Source organism: Engystomops pustulosus, chromosome 4 (genome assembly GCF_040894005.1).
Source record: "Engystomops pustulosus chromosome 4, aEngPut4.maternal, whole genome shotgun sequence".
Taxonomy (NCBI): domain Eukaryota; kingdom Metazoa; phylum Chordata; class Amphibia; order Anura; family Leptodactylidae; genus Engystomops; species Engystomops pustulosus.
This window is the reverse complement of record NC_092414.1, coordinates 166,403,807-166,428,514: the sequence shown is the minus strand read 5'-3', so window position 1 is coordinate 166,428,514 and position 24,708 is coordinate 166,403,807. Positions and strand designations below refer to the sequence as shown.

Sequence of the window (24,708 nt, the reverse complement as noted above, 5' to 3'; positions counted from 1 at the left end):
ACATACTCAGTGCAAAATAAAATAAAAGGTCTGGTTCAGTGGCATGTGCCCAGGGCCAGGGCAGACTTGCCAGCTTAGGGCTATGGAATGCATCAATTGCCTCCTGACTAAGGGCAAATGGGGAAGAGGCAATTCAGTCAGAAAGGGGCAGCAAAAGGCTGGATGCAGCAGACTTATCCCAGGCCTGCAGGAGCTGACCAGTCCTAGAATCATGTGAAGAGGCTTAGGGCCTCAGGGCAGGGGCATATTCTGGACTGCCAGCTTTCTTCCCTCTGTCAGGTGTCTGCCTGTGGCTGAGGAGCAGTGGCCTAGGAAGACCACCTTCTCCTGGCAGTACCGGAGTTTGTCTCTGGGAACTTTACAACCCCTCTGGAACAGAAAGCACATAAGGTCAATAAATGCATCCTGGCAAACAAAAACAGTAGGTCCTCCGCATACTGAAAAGGAGAACATCCAGTAAGGAGCTAGTCTGCCAGTCTACTCCCTGTAGGGCCGTGGGGTACTGGCTGGGGGAGTTTTACCCCCCCTTGTGGGAATCTACATCAGGTGTACTGGAATACTGAACTGGTAAAGGCAAATAGGTCCTGGCAATCCTCATGTAGGGGCACAGAGAGGAAAACATTTGCCAAATCAATAACAGTGAATAATATGTCACTCTCAGGGACTGCTGCCAGTTTGGGCTAGGGACCACTGGGCTTCAGTACACTCATTGGCAGCTTGGAGGTCATGGACCATGCTACATGTATCCGGCTGCTCTTTCTGAGTCTTTTCTTGACCGGGAATGGGCTAAAATCATCATCGGACTAGCAGGGGAGAGTTCTACAATGAAAGGCACTAACTCTGTCTGGGGGGGGCGTTCTTGCTGACATCCTTGTCCGTAACCACCCCCCCTTGTCTTGCCCTGTGGGGGCCGTCTCCGCCATTCACTACAGTAATGTCTCCTCCCTGCAACGCCCACTTGGGTTGGCCGGTTGAGACTTCCGGAGATGTTGTCAATCTCACTTCGGCGTGGTCTGTGAAACATCCTCTATCCCCTCTGAACGTCAATGTGTCAGAGTGCCTCCACCACATCTCCAGCCCAGTGTTCTGTGCTACCTATAAAGTTCTTGCCAGACTCCAACGTCTCAATAAAATCCAGGTACACTTAAGATGGTTTTTAATCAAAAAGGAACAAAAGTCAGTCATAGGCTCTGTAATACAGTTGGGGGCTCATTCTTGCTTAGTCTGTTCATGGGGTACACAGGAGGACATCACATAATACTGTATCCCTGTTCCACAACCAAATAAATTCCTTCAAGTCTTTTTTTTTTTTGTCAGGGAGAAGTCTAAACGCAGCGATCTACCCCTCCCAAATGTAAATGTTCTCACTAGCCTGTAAACCACGAGATAACAGAACACAGATTCCAAGCAACTCAATATGGAGAAATTCAGTTTTCCGTGAACATCAAGGTCACTATCGTCTCTCTCGTAGATAAGAAAGACACAGCATTCAGGCAAAGCCTTAGACTTACATGTCAGTCCTTTACAAAACAAAACGCAGCTCCAACAGCCCCCACCCTTTTGTTAACCCCGTAAATGCCAGAAAGCAGGTACCGGAGACATTGTAACACTTTTTCATAGTAATTTTTCTCTAATTGTCGGGATCAATAAATTTTAATAATACTCAAACAACCTCCCACACTCCAAGACCCCTAGCAGACGCCCCAAGCACGGTCAGCTGTTATCCTACAAAGCCCCACAACAGCTTTTATGGTTGCCAACAGCAATCAACTTTCAGGGACTTGAAGGGAATATAACTTAAAATGGCCGCCACTGAAAAATAAACTGACTTAAGATGGCCGCCACTGAAGAATGGTAGGGCGTGTCATCTTCTCTAACCACCAGATACAGGGGTGGAGTCTGGATTACAGGGGCCATTTTTCACTCCAGGGAAAATATAATTAAATCTCTTTTTCCTCAAATTCTTTCCACATCAAAAACTTTGAAATGTCCCTTATCGCCTGTCTCTTTCTTCAATGGGCACTCTGAAGGATTCCTGTCACTCTGTCCTGGTCCGTCCGTCAAAGTCAGAGGCTATAAGTGTCTGTTTTGCAAATCTGATCAAGTTTTCTCACTTGTACAATCATCAGATCATCTTACCCCTTCATGTGAGACACAATCTGAGTAGCTTTTCTAGGTCCGCACCCTTGGCTTACTTTACTTTGCTTACTTCCCATTACAAATGTCTACAACTGCAACACTGCCAAACCTGTCCCCCACAGATACAACGAATCCGACACCTTGTGTGACCGACCCCAAAGAAACTAGATACCAGACTTCCACAGAGGACTCTTTACCAAGTCTCCCTTATTGACTCTTAACCAAATCAACTCTCTTTACTGAACTACTCTCTCCTTGACTCTTTACCAAGTCAACTCTCTTACTGACTCTTTACCAAGTCACTACTAGTTCTTACAGTCATCCACAAAGTCGTTCAGACTCCAAAATGAAGCTAAACGCACACTTGATCAGAGTGGGTCTCCGCTGCACGTGCACAAATTGAGCTCTATACCTCTTCACTACTCATCATAAGCGTCCATAACCACAATACTGTCAAAGGAACCTGTCCCCACAGACTCAAGAGGGTCTCACAACGGATGCCGACACCTCGATTTACTGACCCCAAAGAAACTAGACACCTGAGTCTTCCACAAAGGACCCAAGACTAAGTCACTGCCTGACTGGACTGACGCTAAACTAAGTCACTGCCCTCAGACTGACCCTGCAGGTCCACAAGGGACTCTACACTAGATCACTGCCTGACTGGACTGACGCTAGAATAAGTCACTGCCCTAAGACTGACCCTGCAGGTCCACAAGGGACTCTACACTAGATCACTGCCTGACTAGACTGACTCTCAGGTCACTGTCCTCAGACTGACTCTCCAAGTCGCTCTCCTTCAGACTCGACTAGTTCTTAGTCATACGAGACCGCTCAGACTCCCAAAGAAAGTCTGTGGGCAACCCTTAATGACAAAACTGTATCATTGACAGTATGACAATCACAACAGAATTTCTCCTACTTTAGCACTACGGACCCCTAAGGGTTACTCTTCCCTGTCCCACAGCTTCAGCTAACATCACAGACTGTCTGACCATCCGTCACTGTCTCTGTCTCTGTCCAGTCTCTGTCCATCACCTTACAAAGTGGTTCTTTGCCAAAAACTATGAGCTTAGGTTACAGTGAACAACAGTGGCAAATACATAACACAGAGACAGTCTTACCCGGTCCGTCCAACCAGTGAACCAGAAGTGACATATCAAGGTAGACAAGAAAAATTAATATCTTACCCTGAGAGCGCTCTGGTCAGTTCTGTTCACCAAGCCGGCGGGGACTCTTCACGGAGGCTGTCTCGGTGTTGTTGTTGTTTACTTCTAAGCCCACCCAGGAAAGGACGCCAAATATTGTTAGGGATTTTTATGCAGGGCCCCAACAGCCCTCTTGACTTTTGTAAGGTGAGTCCTAATTAACCCTTTCATGATTGAACATAAGGACCAAGACATACATGTCAATCTCTTAGTCAAGATCTTCTCCTTTAATCATCAAAATGCATAATATATGACAGACAGAAAAGTCATCAAAGGGGTGTGAATAGTATACTGCAAAGCTATTGGACATCAGCATATTCTGGGAAAAAAGTGAATTAATTGTGCTCAGTTCTCAGAGACCTTGTACACAGATATTGTTTATACTAGTTTGCTGAGAAGAAGGTGATAAGTGGCTCCAGAATCATATTATTATGCAGCTTCGAGGACAGACTGGCTTCTCATTAAATGTCAAAGGGTATTAGCTGACAGGCAGCAAACATGTTACAAAAAATGAAGTTTGAATCATGACATTAACTTGACAATGGTCAGGGAACATGGCCGCTGTATCTAAGATGGCGGACAGTAGTCAAGATGGCGTCCGAAACAAGTGTGACCTCCTTAACAGAGGGAATCCTAGAAATGACATTTCATCCCCTTCCCGAGAGGGTTAGTAGTTTAGTGGGGTAAAACCTTTTAACAGGTTCTCTTTAATACCCTAACTAATGAAACACGTGATGACGCATCATATATGCAGATCAGCACATATCTATAGACAGTGTATGGATACATGCGCACAGCAATTAATTGGTTGAGATTTTCTGATCAGATCTGTGGGAAGAAATTGCAGTATATTTCTCCTATGCATTGAAAAGAATGAAATACACAATAAGGTCCACACAAAAAATTTCAGAGCTATTAATTTAGCTTGTATGATATTATGCTGCAGATGTGCCACATGCAAATCCACACCATATGATAATCTGGGCAATTACTGATTGCGACTGATTTGGCAAAACTCTGTGCAGCGCTGTGTAATCTGTGTGCGCTATTATTAGGAATTATTATTAATGACACTTTGTTGAGGAGTCCATCATATGCCATTATATGATAAATCCCCCCATAGTGTTTTCTGCATAGATTTTCTTTGCAGTAAAACGGCCTAATAATACAGTCGAAGTACAAATTCGGCAGCCATTCTCCAATGTTTGCATTTTTCAGAAAATTTGTTAATTTGGGACCCCAGCACAATTTATACACAAACACAACTTTCAGCACTTCTAATTTCAATGAGGAAAGGTTACCAAAGTGAGGCACAAATCTAATTAGAAACTGTAGTTTAATGCATACAAAATTACAAAAAAAAAATAGAAAATTTTGTACAAAAGTAAGAAAAATACATATGTACAGAAACAACAATCACTGCATAGCCAGGAGAGATCTATACAATACATGGTGAATATTTGGAGCGTTATTTACAAAATGGAAATCAAGTGCCAGTGTAATACCATACAAACTGGAGGTAGATGAAGAGTTAATGACGCCAATGTATAAAACCTACTTTGTTTCTATGGTAGGAACCTGGGTGGTTGTAAAGGGAGTAGCCAAAGTAGAGGACATTTTATTTTGGCTATCACTATCCACAGCAAATTTCTTTCATAAAGACAATTGTTTTCTATGGATTATCCATGGCCTTGCATTACTTTTAAGGGGTTGGCCACTTTACTATGTAGTGTGTGTGTGTGTGTGTGTGTGTGTCAGGGTATTAGGTAATTTACCAATATACATCTATAAATAGTTCTGCTCTGCTTTCTTTATATGTAAAGTGAACCCTCCTGTCTTTTACCTCATTAGCCAGATATTCCTGTTCATAAATTGGACGCAGATGGAGGGTCATGTGATCTTTGACTGTCCATGAGCAATCGCCCTGCCAGGACCTTTATCTTATATTCATGAATGCTGTCATAAAGTCCTGGAAAGGCAATTCATCACAGACATTTAGAGATCACATGACCCTCCATCTGTGGCCATTTAATAAACAGGAATCTCTGGCTGATGAGGCAAAAGATAGGAGGCTTCACTTTACATATCAGGAAATCAGTGCAGAACTATTACTAGATGTATTTTGGTAAATTCCCGATATCCTTCCACCACACACATTACAAAAACATGAGGTAAAGTGTCCAACCCCTTTAAGCTCCTCGATCAGCCCGAGTGCCGTAATCCATTGCGATAGTAACAAACTGTGATATAAGGCACTAGTTAATAAATAGTAATAATGCCTGATGTGTGAGACTATAACACAATCACTGTATACTATCTATGTATATTCAGGCACCAGAGTTAATAAATGAAGTGGTTTATCTGCAGTATAAAATATATTCACTATATCTGCAAGCACCATACAGTAGGGAAGATTTCACACGACCGGATTATTGATGTATTAACCCAAAGGATCGATTACTGTGGTGACACACGTCCGGTCCAGTATTAGACACCTGGCTACTGCTCTGTATTACAGCATGTATGAGCATCCTTCAATTCAGCAGATTATAATAGTCCCCAAGAGTATGACTAAACAAAAAAACCTTTAATACATCATTGCAACCTTTTAAATTGTGGAATGGTGGATGGAGCCTTATTGGGGATGGGGGTTCAAACTATGAATAAATGTGCCCAATATGCTCTTTTATAACAAAGAGCAAAGCAGAAATTTTAGAGGTGGTGTGAACAGTATACAAGGGTAAAAAAAAGAGGAATGAATCCGTAGTGAACAAGCTATCAGACTGGTAGAACTATATCTCTGACACTTGAGTTACAGAACACTTAGTCTGTCACACTCCTCAGGCACTAAGTGATTGAGGGCACTATGTAGGTATTTACACCATCGCTGTGGTGGGGACTTCTCCACTTTCTAAACACAAAGCCACCTGTAAAGTAAAGGTCTACAGCGGGTTCTTCCGGACGTCAATCATCTCGGCGTTAGACATTATAGGCATGACACTTATGTTGCACCTACGAACATCTCTCCGTGATTTCGGATGGTACATAACAGGTCTCTGACATACACCTTCACTTGGCTGTACCGCTCGGGCGTTTAGTGGTTCAATCACGGTTTCTCGATGCCGAAGGTCCTCAAGAGCAGCCTGTTCTTCAGAAGGCAGAGAGGAACGTCTCCACGTGGGAGGTAAAGGGACATGTATCAAATCCTCCCTAGGCCTCAGGCTTCGGTCTTGAGCTGGAGGGGGGATATTGTCTACAACATTATTTTGTTCTTCAGTTGAAACAACTAAGGGAGCTTGTCTATCAGATCTTCCATCACCTACAGTCACTGGAAGTAAGAAACCAACAGATGAGTGTGCATATTATTTACTTCTATTATATGTTAACATTCAAGAAACCCCTTACCTTTCCCATGAGATCCTTGAGGGTTAGGAGGGGCAACAGCCATTTTATTTAGTCTTTGAGAAAGCTCTTGATGTGCCCACATATACCAGCCCAATTCCTTCTCAAGCTTCTGTATTCTACCTTCATATTGTCTCCTGCTTCCAGCCAATCCCTCACCCATTTGGTCTAAAAAAAATAAAAATTCATTTTATTTACACACACACACATACGGTATATATATATTTTTTTTACTAGGACAAAATCTGCAAATCACTGAATGCAAAAGTTTTAGATGCTCAAAAAAATGTTGACATCAACTAGTTGACATTACGTGGATACACCTAAATATTTAGAAGAATTTACACCTAAAGGGCCTACATTGGACAGTGGATTTAGATATGCCAAAGTCTGGGACTGCAGAATTGAAAAGTATACTGTAACTTCAAATGGAACTGCAAACACTTGTCCTGGGGGCCTCCGGCACCGCAAATGCTTGCCCTGGGAGCCTCCGGCATCGCAAACCCCTGCCCTGGGGGTCTCCTGCACCACAAAGGCCTGCCCTGTGCATTATTATTTTGTTTGATCACTGTATTGTAGTGTGCTCTGGGGTCTATTCGTTATTGTAGAAATGCTGAATTTGGTTTCTGGGGTGGCATTTGTGCTGTACCATGGTTATTGCCGAATCTAAAGCTCTGGTTACATGTGGAGGCCCCATGAATTAGAGCAGTCTGACAACGAGACCTGCGGACAGATAAAGGTTGTGCAACCCTGCACTAAGACATCTTCATTAAATGTTACAAACTGAAAACCCATTGTCTAGTGACCGACTATAACAAGGTACCTTGACATTGTTTCAGCAGGAGTTGGATGTTGCGTTCATGCTCCTTCTGCTGCAAGGTAAGTTGACGATCCATTTCTAGACGTTGTCTTTCTAACGCAACCTCAAGCCAGTAGACCAAGCGCTGCTGCTCCTCCAACTTCATCTCCAGCTCGGAGAAGGAAATCTGTAATTTGTGCTCCTCCTCACGAAGTGTTACAACCTGCATAAACCAAAATGTAACTAAGGATGGACACGTGCATTTTGAGCAGTTAAAATTAGTTGATCCACAATGTAACATGCCTTTTTCATCTTTATAAAGACTGCTCATTTCAGATTTCACAATCCATTTTTGTGAGATCTCTTTGATGCAGCCCTTACCGACCATCAAAAAGATGGTTCAACCCTTCTGTACTGCTGCATTACTAAACTAATTTTGGGCAATGAGAATCTGTGGTTTTCTAAACTTTTAACTTTATCAGATGTCAGGTAATAGGATTCTCAACAATCTTATGATAAGGCAATGATGTGATTATCCAGTATTTTATATTGAAAGCCTTAGGATAGGCCATCAATATGTGATCAGTGAAAAATGGACAACTACTTTAATGTAAAAGTTCTGGAGGCAGAAGTACTGAATAGAGAAAAGCCACAGCACTGCTGCTCCAGCCTGACATGTTAGACATGTTGATTATGGAGTCACATATCCAAAGGCTTGTAGCTTACTGAGACGCCAGATGCTTGTTGCGACATTTGGAGGATGTCCCTCCTTCCTCAGACATGTCTGATGTCCGAGGGACGTCGTCCGAAACATTACAACAAGCCAGGGCGTTTGAAGTCTCAGTGAACCATGAGGATTCGGTGTGGACTGATTTTATATTTATGGACTTTATTCTACTGCGGAAGACTATGGGTGATGGAATCAAACATTATTCTATTTGCATATGCTGTGAACATGCAAAGATGAAATAAACATCAATTTTTTCATAGTAGTCTCTACTATCATTTGGATATGTGCTGTATATGTTGGAGACTAAGGGATCTTTTATGTGATGGACCACTGTGCACACTGATATAATTATAGAAGCTTTTTTAACTATTTATGGACTGATTATGGAGTCACTAAATAAAATTCCACATTCCATTTGCATTCTTCTCTATGGAATATTGTCAAACATGGCATCGAGAGACAGGAGTGCGTACCTTGTCAAAATATTTACACAGGAGAGCCCGAGTTTCAGAGGATGACAGATAACTAAGCTTTGCCATGAGATTCATCTCGCACTGGGAGAGCAGGCTGGCAGAGGCACGGAGAACCCGCTGTCTGCGAGTAATGGATTCATTTTTGTATTCAATCGCAGCATCAAGAGCTTCTATGGCCTCATCCAGCTGGAAAAGGATCCTCTCTTCCTAAACAGTGCAAGTGAGAGAAGTCACTACACAGTCCGACAAGTGTCATAGCCATTGTGTGTTAAATATCCCGAAATTAATGTATATTTTTAATAAATAATTAAAAAAAAACCATAGGATAGGGCCTAACATGCTGATCGGTGGGGCTCTCAGTGATAATACCCCCACAGATCACGAGAACGAGGGTGTTTGAAGGGGGTCACACCCAGAGATGAGTGGAGGAGACAGCCGCGCACATCCATTCTGCTCCATTCATCTCTTTGGAGCTGACGGAGATTGCAGAACACACAATCCTCGTCATCTGTGGGCTTCACATCACTGAGACCCCACCGATCAGCAACTAAGGGCCTATTCTGTGAATAGGGCTTAACATGTTTTATGGGAAAACCCCTTTAATGGAATTGCTTTGTGCTATTGCAGCTCAACTCCTGTGCACTTCTGTATACTGTGCTGTGTTTTACGTTGTGCTGCTTAGTCTAGGAAAAGAACAGATTTACCCAAAAGGAAACACATGAAATTGCTTGTGGGATCGGAGCTCAGGGGGCTCCACACTGTACGCCATGGCAGAGCATGAAGCGGTAGACTTTTGGCTCTGGCTTTCAGAGCAGAGTTATGCATTAGAGTGGTGCCATACATAGCTTTGCATCCAGCCCTAAGAAATACCAAATCAGCTACTAGAAATGGATACTGGATGTCAGATTAACCAATCTGATATTGGCATCCTATTCGAAGACCATAAATATTTACATCTTGTATAACCCCTTCAATAAGGTAATATAAGCAAACAAAACAAATAAGATATACAAAAGAAATTGACCTCAGCAGAAAGTAGGTTGCCTTGGCGCAGCTTTTCATCTATGTCCACCCTCTGCTTTAACAGCAGCTCCTTCTCTTGCCTCAGGTTATTGATTTCATCTCGTATACGCTGCTGGTCGTAAGCGCTGCCCTGGCGAAGCTGTCCATTCTTTTCTGATAACTCCTTCTCTAAATCTTCAATGCGGCTCGACACCCTGACAATATCATTACTCAAAGCCTAAAAGTTGAAGTTAAGGAAAAAAAAAAAAAAAAAGAAGAAGATAAGAATATTGTATTATTGTAGTAATATTTTCACCTTATAACAGGTTCAAGTAGAATTTCTTATACTATTTTCCAATTAGCTTTTTACAGTAATATTACTACTTACACTTTTAAAATTATTTAAAAGTAAACCTGGCTCATAGCCTACCTGTCACGGGAGTGTCTATTAAAAGGCTGCGATCATCATAATTATCTCCTCTCAGCTTTGCTAGATCTATCTTTTTCTTCCCTCATTTTTTAAAGTCAATAATAAAATGTTAGCAAAGGGCATTGGGAGATACAATGCACACAATGAGTAAAGCACATAAATTGTGGTCTCGCAGAACCCCACATATAGGAGAAGGAAAAAAAACATGAAAAAAAGAATGGGAAACAGCACATAATTATACAATATGCATACTAAGTCTGCTACCATAGACGGATCGCCTCCAGTAGACTACTACTAGATTTCATTAACCTATATTAAATACTAGCATTTATAAGGTTATAAGTTAGATCCGCTGGCAGGTTCCTTTCATGTATTATAGCTTCATCCGTTTTTTTTTTTTAATATAACTGTTAGTAGCCCAGAACTTTATAAAAATAAAATCTAATCTACCTGTATATGCATATATTGTTTAGACACTGGGGCGTGGAATAGCCACAATGTGGAACTACATGGACTTCCAGCTTCGCGGACTGAAGACTCCTTGGTAGGAGGGATTAAAAGAAGCTACTGGGGCGTGGAGTAGCTCCCACTCAATGCCCCAGCAGCCACAAAAAAAAATTTGCATATAGATAAGATTATAGTTTTATAACGTTCTGGGCCACTAACAGTTTTATTAAAAAAAAACAAAAAAAACAGGGAGCTATGATACATTAATTCCTTAAACTCTCTAGTATTTTCTTTAGAGAGGACACAATGCTACATTTTTTGTTTTCAACCACCCTGATGGTTCCCAAGTGCTGCTCTCATACTAGCCTTGATGATCATTCATCAGTATGGTTTATAAGATCGTGTGTACGCGAGAACTAGAAGTAAGCCTACTAAGAGACTGTCTGCATCCTAATAATCTAATGTCTCACCTGGCTGGACCGGAGCCGCTTGATCTCCAAATCGTTCTTCTCCTGGAGAAGGGCTTCTCTTTTAACCAATATGCCTTCCTTTTTCTTGAGCTCCTCTTCCAACTCATCCAAGGCACGGCGCTGCTCTAGCACTTTATCAATTTCACTGTCCAGCCATTTCTTCTGCTCTTCAATTTTCTATCAAGAAGAGAAAATATGTAAAGTTGATGTATCTTGGAAGATTTAGTCCCTAAAAAGAGAGATTAATGAGCCATCCTGACAGAGAAAATATTGAAGCCGACAACAAAAAGATTATTTCACAAAAACAGAGAGTGCACAACAGATAAGTAGACTGAGCTAGGGTATTGGAAGAAGAGTGAACAATTACATTGCCTCTTGGGATGAGGCTAGCTCTGTTCTATCAGACAGCATGAAATCCGCTCAGCCTACCTGCTGCTGCTCCAGACTGATAACTGATCCATTGCTCCCACTTCTTCTCTTCCTTTGAAAAGCTGCAATTTCCTCTGTTTTGATCCTCAGTATCTTTTGTTGCTGTTCATGCTTCAACTCCAGCTCCTAAAGACAAGGCAGACACAATCTTTTGTTAATTGGGCTCCTTCCTACCTAACCCCCTGCTGGGCTTTTCTAGGCCCCACTTTGCATTTTTTACCACAACAAGGAAACTGGGCCCTTTGAGAATACAGACAAAAAGATAACTTTGCATTTTGTAACGATTAATAGGAACAAATAAGGACATTTGCCAAGATTTCCTAAAGCCTACATTGATAAAGGTTATCAGCTAAATGACTGTCATTAATGAATGTTTATGTCACAGCATGAATTAATACAGTCACCTTGACTCGGTGCCTTCTCTTCTGCATCTCGCTCTCAAGTTTTCGCTTCTGATCAGTCTCTTCTTTCAGTTTCTTTTGTAGCTGTCCCTGCTGTTGTTTCATTTGAAGGATGTTTTTTTCGAGTTCTTCAACACGCTTCACGCTCTGGACGGATAGTGAGGCCAACTTTTCTGTGGCTTGTTTCTTCTCTTTAAGAACCTGTAAAAATTTTTTTTTTTTTAAATGTTATTGCCAGATGTTAATGTGCAAGTTCCAAAAGAACAAAAAAAAAATCTCCCTGCTGTGAAGCACCATATGGAATATGCTAAATAGTCTATGTCTTTTAACCCTTTAACGCCCATGCATCTACATGTACTGCAATGCCCCGGATCTGTTGTGACGTGATCAATTGCCTTTTGCAGATACATATAAATTCAGTAACTAATGTCACAACAAGCAGTCGTTTTCCCCTGTAAATGAGTCTCCACTGGATACAATAGTTACTATAGAAAATGCAAACATAAAATACCCTCCAAAGACTTAATAAGGACCTTATTAGAGAATATTATGTAAAAAAATAAATAAATGAAAAAAACCCACAAAATGCAAAAATTGCAATCGGGGTCAATTTCTGCTTCAAAGCAGATTTAGACAGACATGGAATGTGTTCTGAAGGTGTTCAACCACAATTTAGGGCCCATTGAAGGCCGGCCTATTATTGATTTCAATGGGAGAGCAATGTTGATGCAGATTGCTCTGTGTCCAATAAAAAGTTGTGTGAACGAGACTTCTAGGCAGGCTGCAAACAGCAGTTGGCCGGTGTAAAACAAACTGTGTAATGGATTTCACAGACTGACCAATAATAGCGATATGTGATGCAAGGAATCCCTTCTTCCTGCAGCACAGCAGCGCCAAGCTGAGGTCCAGAGAGTCCTGTACCCGGTTCATGAAATCCGCGCAGCGCATGGCCCGTTATTCAAGAGCCAACCTAAGCTGTGTGCAGTCAGCCTTAGTTGGTTGTACAGAAGACCCTATAAGAGTCTATGTCTGTGACACGCACCTGTACTTTACTTTCAGCAGCTGCTATCTTCTTGCGACACTCCTGCAGTTTGCATTTTTCCACTGGATCTCGGGTCTCCTTCCCTTCGAGCTCTTGTAGTTGGCGCTGGTTCTCACTGACCTCCATTCGCGCCTGTTCTGCCTCCGCTTCCAACTCTGATATCTTCATACAGTACTGCTTATTCATGGCTTGAGCTTCCCTTCCTGTAATTAGAAATTTTAAATAACCGATGGCTTTTAGACTGAGTAATAACTCACGCGAGAAATGAAAGAACAGCAGCTTACATAGCGAAAGGATTATTATAAGGTTGGACCAAATGTTATATCCATGAAAGACTGCTAACACTTTTGCCAACACAAAACATAATCTTGGATGTGTGAGGAGCATGCAATGTCAATCACACTCATCCTTCACTATCTTTGCAGAGTATTCCGCACTTTCAGATTGGGAAATAAGTGAAAACTCAGAATGTGTTGGAATCAGCCATTAAATATGCACAGAGGTTGCTCCCTACCTATAGAATAAAAGCCCCAGGAAGGTAGCAGAGATTTATACAATGCTTGAAAGGACTTGAAAAATAATTATTGGGCTACTGTCCAAGAGCTTTTGAAGAATCAGAGGCATTTGGTGTAAGGAGGGAAACACTTATGGATTAGATTACAATTAGATAACATATATTAATCTGTGCTTTATTTGTTCATGATGTCACTTTATGCTTGTGTTCTATTGTTTCTACACTAGAAAAGCTTTCATAGCGTAGAGCAGCCCTTCAGTATGGGCACGTCACTAGGGTTTTGGGAATAAAAGCTACACTTTAAAAGTGTAAATGCGTAATCAGTGTTACATATTAAAGAATAGAGAAAACAGACAGAACAGACATGCTGTTCTTAAGGGTCTGAATGGCTTCACTGTGTGTAGTAAGTGTTTATCAAGTGTGAGATCAAAGCCTGAATCTCACCAGTTTTAACCAGCTCTTTAATAAGCTCTTCTTTCATGCGGATGTTGATGGCTAGCTCCCGGATCTTCTGCTGGGCTTGACGCAGTCTCCATTTGGAGTCCTGTCCTGGACTAGAACTCTCTCTCGGTACATAGTGTTCTCGCTTCTTATATTGAGCTGTGAATCACAAACAGTTTCAGTAGTTCTGTGACATTTAGTTTTCAACAAGCTAAAATAAAAGAGCATTCAAATGAAAAATAAAATTTCCTGATGCTACTTATCTTCTAAAAATATATTAATATTATTATTATCAATAAATAGATTCATTAAAGGGAACCTGTCATCAAGAACAGGCACAATGTGCCTGTACAGGCATCCCAGCCTAAATCTGCCTCCTCCCACCAGTCAAATTGTTCCCCAAACTTTGCTGCCTTTGTACCTGTTGGCCCCATCCACTGCCGTGTGGATCCACACTTGGCTGAGCTCTATCGTGTGGTGTGTGAAATGGTAAAAATATCCACAGTTCCTAACACTGTGCTCGAGGCACACCATGCAGTGAGAAGGAAAGCATTCTGGTAAGGACATGAAGTGAACAGGAAGAGGATTTCTGTCTGCTCAGGCTGAGATATGAAGAGATACTGAGCTCTCAGCCAAAAAGGAGGCGGGGTTCACTGGCCACCTGGAGAAAACAGGATTCTTCTCTTCAGATTCAAACCAGGGACACCGACTTAGATCCAGGCACCGTGACAATGGTAATCTTCTTATATTTGTTATCCATGGCCCCCTGCCTTCTAAAATCAACTTTTAAAATTATGCTTATGAGCCAGAAGGGCTCTTGGTTGTAAACCAACCAATTACACTTCCCCCTCTAATTGCATGCTTACATCAGAAAAAGGGAGTGCTGAAGAGCAGAGGGGGAGGATGAGCTACAGCACAGAGGAGCTCTGGTAACAACTCCCAGGGCCCTTTTGTTTCTTCATTTTTTTAAATTATGCTAACTTTAGTAGGAAGGAGATCATGGATAACAGATATAAAAGTGCTTAATTTTGATTGTAGTTTTTCTTTACGTTTGACTTACATCCAGATGAGTTTCTATCTGTCAATGCTTCCTCCTCATCCTCACTGTCCTGAATAGGTGTAGGACAACTTCGGTTGTTAGCTGCTCGAACATTTTTCACATCGACTCTGGATAGCTTTTTAGCACTGTAGTGAGAAAAAGAATAAATGCCTGGAATGTTATATACATATGAAATACATTTTTTAACATAGTGGGTAAATACAAAAAAAATAAACTTATGGGACTTCAAATAAGATCTGACATTATTTAGCAATGTTGAAAGGCAGAAAGTAGGCATTAGCTACATGCTGAGGATGTGTCAATATAAAAGGCATGGTCAGTATTTAGGGTCGCACCTGCATTGCTATTTTTCTCCTCAGAAAAAAGTCTAAAATTGCCCCTGTCTGTAGTCCATCGGAAAACCTAATGCTCAAAGGATTCAAATAGCTGTACTGCTAAAGACGGCAACTCAAAAGATGAAAAAAGGGATATATTTGGATTTTTTTCTTGTCCCTACATTATAAAAGTCCCCCCACAAGAATTTTCATAGACCCCCAAATCAAAAAAACACTTTAAATGACACATGTAGAGAGGGACTATTATTACCTGAGAGTGAGAGGGGAAGGGACGGGAACTAGAAATACTAAATAAAAGGGCATTACCACCAGGATGAGGGATTGCAAACCAAGCACACTTGCATGTTGGTGTATATCCCCTCTGGCTTCTTATGTGCTTGATTTTACAAAATACAATGCTTTAAAAATTATACAAATGAGTCTGAGGGGCCTTATTTTCAGAATTTGCAAAGACTTTTTTTCGTAAAGACAAAGGCATAATAAATTAAAAGTTCCTGCCAGAGGGGGCAAACACCAGTGTGCTTGGTTTACAATCCTTCATCCTGGTGGTAAATTAGCTTTAAAATAAAATGACCTGTTGTGAAGGAGGGACTCTTCACTCTTTTTTTCTTCTTCTTCTGACCCTCCTGATGGATCAGAGTCCTCACTGAAGTGTCTATACAGCACGGTGTCGGCCTCCTCCATGCTGGACACCAGCTTCTGGGTTCCACTCTGAAAATGCCTTGTAAGCTCTTTAGACAAAGAAGCAACACATTCTGGAATCTGGAAAAACATAATATTGTGACACAGTGAAAGGCTTGAACAGAGAGTAAAAAAAAAAAAAAATATAGATAAATTAATACAGCATAATCCATTTGCGCCCAGATCACATCAAAGAACAGGCTTGTTTAATTAAAATTATGCAAAATGAGAATTTCAATGTCCATGTACTGGCTAACAAAACAGGGTTTTCTGACGTCCATTTCCTATTCAGAGCTCCTGGCATACAAATGATCACAGTAGATTAACACTTGTTAAAATCTGACTATATTAATCAAAGATTGTTGAGGAAAACATAAAAATTTTAAATTTTTTTTTAAAAAAAATGAACAAAATCATGTAATATTGCTGCGTGGTTAATGGTAAGACGGCTTCTCCTTGCTGAGCATGAAGCTCTGTGGTCCTGCACAGTGGTCTACAGGTGTACAATGCTTTCATATCAATCTCAATGAAGATTCACAAAAAAGTTCTTGTTTTTAACGCTCTTCTCCCTCGCCTATTAATGAAAAGAAGGAGAGAACACTTGGAAAGTGCTAGGACCAGTAAACCCTGATCCTGGCCATTTGACCTATAAGGTAATGGACCCAACCTTTTTGTTACCAGAGACTTGCTGGATAAAATTTTTTTCCAAGAACCGGGTCATGTTCATCCCACACCCATGGTCCCTGGAAAATTTGAGTGCCCACAATTACCCTTTACTGAACTACAACTAGTAAAGGGTAGCCCCTTTCCTACAGTCCCATCTTATACTTCCCCCTTACCTACATCTTATAATGCCCACTTTCCTCCCCCTGCTCCATGATATAGTGCCCCCTTTCCACTGCCCCCATCTTATAATGCCCCCTTTCCCACTATTGGGATTTCATTTTTTCTAAAGGGCCAGTACCAGGTGTTCCACAGACTGGTCTGAATAAAGTGGACCATGTTTGTTCATACCTTATTATGCGTGGCTTGTGAACATTTGCTAGACAGAATGTCACTCTGATCCATCCTGAGGGAAGGCTTTGTCATCAGGGGAGCTGTACTTGGTCTTGCTCCAATCTGTAGTAAATGTACATCTCTCAGCAGAGCTGTTATCGAGAGGCCGGGCCTCAACTGCTCAAGGTGGGTCTGCAACTTAGCAATTTCATCTTGTCTCTCTTGTAGTTTATCGCTCTAAATAAAGTAGATGTAAAATAATAAAAAGTAAAAAAAACAAAAACTGATATAACACACATGTATACATATAACTAACGTAATATACAGAAGGGAAAGAGTGGAAAAGGAATAGCCTACTACTGTGTGAACTTTTACAGGATTTTACCAGTACAGTTCCATAGAGTTAAAACAAAAGGTGTCATTTTTTTACCCCCCTAATGTTAGACTTGTGTGCCTTATGCACACGACCGTATATGACAGCTGTGAGCTTACTACAATAATGGCAGCTAGCCATGGAGGTTTATTGTGTACGGTCATGGTGTGGTTGGCGCGCCACAGCAGGTCATATGAATATAATTTAATATAAAATGGCTAATACCAGGCAGTAGATTTTTATAAACAATGCTCAGCGTACCCCGTCATACAATGAATGGCAGACAGAGAAAGTCTATCCCCTGGATTAGCGAAAGTCCAAAAAGAAGGAGTACCCAATTGATACGTCAAAATATGTCTGTGCTTTCAAAACCCACTCTGATCCACACAATCAGCAAAGGGTTACAGCCAGATACCTGTAGTTTGTACTGCTCCATGGCATCTTCCAAGGCAGCCAAGAAATCTCTATTCTCATCCTCCAACCTCTGGATTTTATTCTTCAATGTTTCAATGCATTTGTCTTTCTCTGCATCACCTTCAAAGCTTAATGTGCCCTTCAACAGGAAAAAAATGAAATATTGTCAATTACTGCAAAACTTATTGCTTCTAAAGTTTAGTCCAGAACTCATCTGCACTGCAGAATCAAAGCAAGATAAATACTCAGTACATGACCAATAGATGGAACTGAACTTACCAGTTTTGGGGCTCTTAACCATAGAATCATAAAGGCTTGATCACAGGTATCAGTACAAGACCAGTGATTGGTGACAGGTTTGCAACATACACTATGCAGACCTAAACCACAAGATCAATGCAGGGGAAATTCATTTTTACTATTAATATATTACAAAACTCTCTAAAAATTCAAATCACTCCCCTTTCCCTAGAACTGATATAAATCTAAATAAACAGTAAAAATAATAAACATATTAGGTATCGCCGTGTCCGTACATGCCTGATCTAGCAAAATATACTAACAGTTTTTCACTGCGTTTAACCCCGTAATGGAAAATCGCGCCCAAAGTCAAAAATGGCAGTTTTGTGCCATTTAAAATTTTTTTTAAAATTCTATAAAAAGTGATCAAAAGTTCATAAAGTCCTACAATAATATAATTGAAAACATCATCAAAAGTCGCAAAAAACGACAACCCCCACAGCTCCGTACACCAAAGTATGAAAAGTTATTAGCGCCAGAAGACGGCAAAATCAAAAAGAATTTTGTACAGGAGGTTTTAATTTTTGTAAATGTATGAAAACATAATAAAACCTATACAAATTTGGTATCTGTGTAATCGTATTGACCCAAAGAATCAAGTAGACATGTCATTTGAGACGTGAAGTAAAAGCCGTAAAATCCAAGCCCACAAGAAAACGTTGCAAATTGATTTTTTCGCCATTTTCCCTGCATTTGGAATTTTTTTCCTGCTTCCCAGTACACGGCAGGGAATATAATGGAAATGAAAGGGCCCGGTCCTGAACCGGTTAAGGAGTGAGAACCAGGAAGCTGTGTGTATATCCACAGGGCAGCATGTGGAGAACAGGAAAAAGGTAACAGCATGACGTCATACAGCCCACCACACAGTGTGCAATACAGCATACAGCCTGCCATATAGTGCACAATACAGCATAATGTCAACACAGCCTGCCATACAGTGCACAATACAGCATTCATATGACAACATACAGCCTGCCATGAAGTGAACAATATAGCATACAGCATGTCATACCACCTTCCATACAGTGACCCAGCAGAGAGAAATCCCAGCTGCTTGATGTCTGTGTTGCAGAGGTGCGCACATTGGCCGTGCACAGTACTTTTTGGTACAGCAGCCCAGGAAATCCCGGTAAGGAATGCTTGGCTGACAAGGTTTTTTTTTATGAATAATCGGGAAAACCCTCAGGGATAGGGGTAAGGCCCAAACAAAGTTCCTGGGGTCATGGGACCCACTTCATTCAATGAATGACCTCCACAAACCTGGGGTATAAATTCTGTTTAAGGGGGCTTTCCTTCCTGTGTAAGCCTCTGATACAAGACATTGGGTGAAATGGGTCCTGTGACCCCCTAAATTTCCTGGTCACAATCGAGGGCTGGACCAGGGTAAGAAAATGTTTTTTTTTTTTACCCAAGCTTGGTTCCCTGGGGTTTTCCATGCTCTTGGATACTCCTTTGTGTAGTGCTGGATTCATACCTTGCTTTTTGCCTGTCTCCTACTGATTTCTTTTGTGGGCTCCTCCACCGAAGAGCTTTCAATGCCACTGTCTAGCCCAGAAGCTGATGTCACTTCACTCCTTTCCTCTTCTACTGTACACATCCATTCCCTCACCCTCTGGGCCTGAGACGGAGACAGCTCTCCCTCCGACAGGAGGTCCATAAGAAGGAGGTAACCTGTGTCTGTACAAGTCCTATAATGTGCACACTCTGACATCAGCCGTGACACATGATCTTCCGTAGATCTTTGTGCAACATACTTAGAAGGGTCAAATCTATTCAGTATCCGTGTTTCAGATCGATGTCTCTGCTCGAGAGCGCGCTGTAGTGACTTTATCTGATGCTGTAGGTCTTCCACTCGGTCGGCATCTTTCTTGCAGTTGACCGTTGCTTTGTTCTTTATATTCTGAGCCCGGTTGGCATAGTTTAGTGTGTTCAAAGTTTCATCAAAGTCTGATGCTGAAGGACTAATGCAACAAATCATGACAGTCTTGGCATTTCCTCCAAGGGAATCCTTTAAGATCCTTTAGAGAAGAGACATGACAAAAAAAAAAATAATTATAATATAACTGTATAACGCAAAATTCAGAAACTTAAGAATTAAACAGATGAAAGTTACAGAAAGAAAAATGCAAGCAAATTCTTTCTACTACATCTTATCTCTGTTTCTTCACCACTCCTGGTTTTGGATTCACTCATTCAAATTATGGATAAAGAATAAGCCCAAATATGCAGTTAAGTTTAGGTTTTTGTTAATACCTGGTGATCTTGGAATCTCTGTATGGAATATGGCTCCCTTTCCTCTTTGGGTCCCCCAGAGCACTGATGACATTTCCCAAGGCCAGTAATCCAGAGTTGATCTGAATACTTTCTTTCAGTCTCTCTCCAGTATTGCCAGTTTTCAGTATACGTTCAGATCCGGCTAGGTCCACAAAGTGAAACTTTGAAGACAGGACTTGGCCAATTGCTAGACCTAAACTGTCCTCACTATTGGTCATTCTGGTGACTCGACCAACTACCCTCCTCTGTTCCATTGTGACAGTGAAGATTGTATGTGAGCGGCTGGATTGACTATTAACTTGAGTAGCTCCTGTGTGTTTAGCAGTATTGCCCATTTCCAGAAGACTAAGCACTTCATCAAGTCCTTCCACTTCTGTCTCCTTTACACCGCTCAACACTGGAAAAAAAACAACAAAATATATTATATGAGAAACATAAGGACATTTCTAAGTTTCGTGCATTTATAAATCCACTTATTATTACTTATTACCACTTAGTATGATAGTAAATGGAAAGGTGAACGTTGGAGAGGTCCTAGAAAATTATTTAAGGAAGGATTGTAAACCAGACACACTGACATACTAATGTGTGCCCTCTTTGGCACAATCTGCTCTTCTTTTAGCTTCTTCTGCCCTGTTTTTTCCCAAAAAAAAGACTCTAAAAATTTTTGAAATATGCCTGAGGGACTCCAGGTTCCATTAACACCTATGGAGACCAGAGCCCCTCAGGCTCATTTCAATCATTTTAAAAGTCTTTTTTGGGAAAAAAAACAGAGCATAAGAAGCTAAAAGCAGAGGAGCACACATAAGTATGTCAGTGTGCCTGGTTTACAATCCTTCATCCTGGTGGTAGATGTCTGACATCCGAAAAAATATATAATGTTAATTACTGTAGAAACCGTAGGTCTTCATGTTCATGGAGGACACAGATAAGAACTTAGGCATAACTACTGCCACTATGCAGATATAAAAAGGTATAGACTGCTTCCACCAGTTATGTTTATAACCATATGAAGAGACATATACTTCATAGTGCCCCTATGTATCTGTTATCAGTAGGAGTAGGCCAGTATTTATTGGGAGCACAACAAGTAAGATCCCTACATTTAAATTCTATTTCATATCCTGTAGAGACCATTTTTAAACACTCAATGTCTGGTACAGACCCTTATGCAAAACTGAATTAATGTGGACTGAAGCTTTGGTGCGAAGTTGAAGCCATGAAGGAAAAGAGCAGATAGAAACGTTTTGTAGGCTTGCTAAGTAGATGAGCATTTAAGCCAAAGGCCACATTTTCAAGTAGTGTTTGAATTGCAATTTGAAATGCAATTCAGAACCTGCAGGGGAGGAGCTTCCTGCTATCGCACATCTGCGATTGCCAGAATCCCCCCCCCCTGCAGCCTCTGAACTGAAATGACGTATAAAGAAGAAATGGAAGGCAACTGCTTTTTCACACACTAAAGCCTCTTGCATATCACGGTCGCAAACAATCGGAAATCTAGGTAGCGTGTATGAGCCCTTAGAAACAAATGGGAACATGAGTCAGCCGTTAAAACAAGGGTTAGCACGCACCAAAAGACAACATCTGTTTGCAAGAAGTCTTAACTTGGTGTGACTTATATGGAAGAAAGAAAGAAACATTATTACAAAACAGTACTTGCTGTTCTTTGGATGCTACACTGGATGGGTGAGAGGTGAACCTTGGGAAGAACTGTTTATTATTCCCTGTCTTCATGGAGACCGTTTTCTACATCCACAGTACTTAACAATCTGTAAAACAGGTTGTCATTTCTTACCAACATTGCCTTTATCATCCTCCCTGATAAGAATGTCTTTACTAGATGTCTGCACTTCAAGAAGGTCTCGGAAATCCTCTTTATATACCTCCAGGTATGACACACGGATTGTATAATCAATCAGATCATTTTCGTCAACCAGTTTAAAGATTTCAGCCATGGCACGTGGAATAATGCCTTGTTCATCATCTGAGATGGAAGCTGAAAGAACCATTAAAAATACAGCTCAAAACTAGTAACATGACCTATAATGAGCAAGTAGGTGGCACAAGACAAAGACAGTCTTTATGTTGGTGTCAATGTGTTTAATACTCACATATACTTGCTTCCCCAATGGTATAGGTCTTCCCTGACCCAGTTTGCCCATAAGCAACCACAGTAACATTGAAGCCCTGAAAAAATGATTCAAGCAATGGCTGTACACATCGGTTATATGCAGCTTCCTGGCTGCAGGCTTCATCCAACACATCTTGAAACTGAAAATGTCTATTAGTGCCAAGTGTTAGTGTCTTGTGATCAGGGTCAATACAGACACAGGGCTGCTGTCCATGTAGAACCTCCTTCGGAAGCAGAGGCCGGACCCTGACTGCCACACATACTGCCGTCTCTTCAGAACGAACTTGCTGAAGTTTGGGACCCATGAGATCCAGCCCCAATTCTGTGAAAACAGGTAAAAAATATTTAAACTAGACTGGTAAGTATTATACACACCATATAGTCACTATTAAGATAACTTTGATGAGGTCACACTGTGTTCTTCATTGCATAAGTTAAGTCCGATTTGGGCAGGACTTTTCCTTATGCTCTATTAGCACATGATAACATGATTATAGTCCCCACTTGTACCCCTAAAGAGCCCACCTACAAACACTCATACATTTAAGCTGGTCTGTGAAATATGTAAATCTTACTGCAGTGGTACATCTCTCTGTCCATGAACAATCGCCATTTAGAGATCACATGACCCTCCATCTGCAGCCATTTTATGGACATGAATGTCTGGCTAATGAGGTAAAGGACAGGATTCTTCACTTTACATACCAAGAAAGCAGAGCAGAACTATTAACAGATGTATATCAGTAAATTCCCTAATATCCCCAAACTTTGTATTTTGAATGTTTGTGAATGTACAACAGACACTTTAGGCGACATGTACATGAATGTTGTTTAGTCTTTGTGCTATGCTTAACCAGATTACGTTGCCCTGAGATGGGGTGCCATCCCTTACTTGATTTGGACCCTGTCTCTATTTTGTGGTAGCATCTATTTGTACCAATTAAGTGGACCTTTGCTTGTGTGTAGCCTTATTTTACTGTACTATTGTGGCTTTATACATAGCATGCATAGAACCAGGTCTCTTGAGATATATATATATATATATATATATATATATACACTATAGCTTGTTGGAATGAGCCTTATAAACTTTTTTGTATACACCTGCATTGTGTATTTGATTGTACTTGTAAATATTAGGGGCAAGATCTGCTGTAAGGATATAGCATCTACTATAATATGAGTTTGGTGTAATACATTACCTGGTTTTAATCAATTTTAGATGTGTCTGGTTTATGATTGTCTTATCTTATTATAGAATGATTATTTTCCTATACCCTGGCTGCTTTTTGAGCCTTTTTGTACGTGTAGATTACACTCTGATGATGCCCGGACAACTAAAATGGATTGTAAAATTTCTTCCTACATACACTACATTTGGTGGGTAACTTTTAGATCTTTTTTTTTTAGTCTGATGCTAAAACAGTTCTCACTACAAAGGCGCATGTTCTGCACCAGCACATTCCTCTGCTGGACCTATTTCTATGGGATATAAGAGGATGCCATGTGAACATGCACCAAGGCTGGACCACACACCATCACAGATCTGTAGCTACAAATCCCATCCTAGTCACAGGTCCAATGACCACACTAGCAGCGTCATGGGGTCAGTAATCTTCACAGAGAAGTAATAGTGACACTACTACCCCCACATGGCGCTGTCCGGACATGCTGGGAGTTGTAGTGCCAGAACAAGTTCATTACATTACATGGCTTGTGCTGCTGCTAGTATAGTAACTTAGTACAGAAGTTATCAGAGGCTGCTTACTGCACGCCACATCCGTACTGATAGGAACCCCTGCACCCACTACACATCCGCTCTGCTGACCTGCACTAGGCACACAGCTCCCCGAAATCCCGGTCCAGAGGGACCTCAAAGAGCCGCGGACATCCCCGAGGACCAGCGCTCCATAGCATCACTGCACAGCAGCCACAGCGCCCTCTAATGGTGTGCGGTGCAGTCACACGTCCGACCGGAAACATAGTCCCTGACTCTCTCTGGCCGTCCTGTCATGAGAGGCTTCTAGTTCCGCGATGTTCTCTCTTCTATTACAATATAACAAGATCCTTACACCCAAATATCCAAACACTCTCCCTCTCCATGGCTGACAAACAGCCTTGTCTTATATCTGCCTTTTTATTTTGAGTGTATTTATTCATGTATCACGATATAAGTGTGTCAGAGTGGCAGAAACAATTGTCACCCATCATTTTCTG

General features: G+C 41.2%; 1 protein-coding gene across 1 annotated transcript; it reads right to left on the bottom strand.

Moving 5' to 3' along the window:
* Nucleotides 1-5,204: 5,204 nt before the first annotated feature.
* KIF7 (kinesin family member 7) lies at nt 5,205-24,490 on the bottom strand. The gene is made up of 19 exons (XM_072148488.1): nt 24,320-24,490; nt 22,472-22,813; nt 22,156-22,356; nt 20,340-20,757; nt 19,561-20,104; nt 17,788-17,925; nt 17,018-17,236; nt 15,897-16,084; nt 14,988-15,112; nt 13,931-14,086; nt 12,973-13,175; nt 11,934-12,131; nt 11,530-11,655; nt 11,101-11,277; nt 9,776-9,991; nt 8,752-8,958; nt 7,573-7,771; nt 6,753-6,917; nt 5,205-6,675 (listed from the first exon to the last, which is right to left on the bottom strand). Exons 2-19 carry the CDS (start codon nt 22,794-22,796, stop codon nt 6,290-6,292), a joined length of 4,191 nt encoding a protein of 1,396 aa, XP_072004589.1. The 5' UTR covers nt 22,797-22,813; nt 24,320-24,490; the 3' UTR covers nt 5,205-6,289.
* Nucleotides 24,491-24,708: the final 218 nt, after the last annotated feature.

Excerpts from the sequence above, each read along its gene's own strand:
- KIF7 (XM_072148488.1), bottom strand. The coding sequence starts at position 22,796 with ATGGGTCCCAAACTTCAGCAAGTTCGTTCTGAAGAGACGGCAGTATGT. Across the intron at positions 22,357-22,471 it reads CATTGGGGAAGCAAGTATAT|CTTCCATCTCAGATGATGAA; the intron begins GTGAGTATTAAA and ends TGGTTCTTTCAG. Across the intron at positions 6,918-7,572 it reads CCTGCTGAAACAATGTCAAG|ACCAAATGGGTGAGGGATTG; the intron begins GTACCTTGTTAT and ends TATTTTTTTTAG.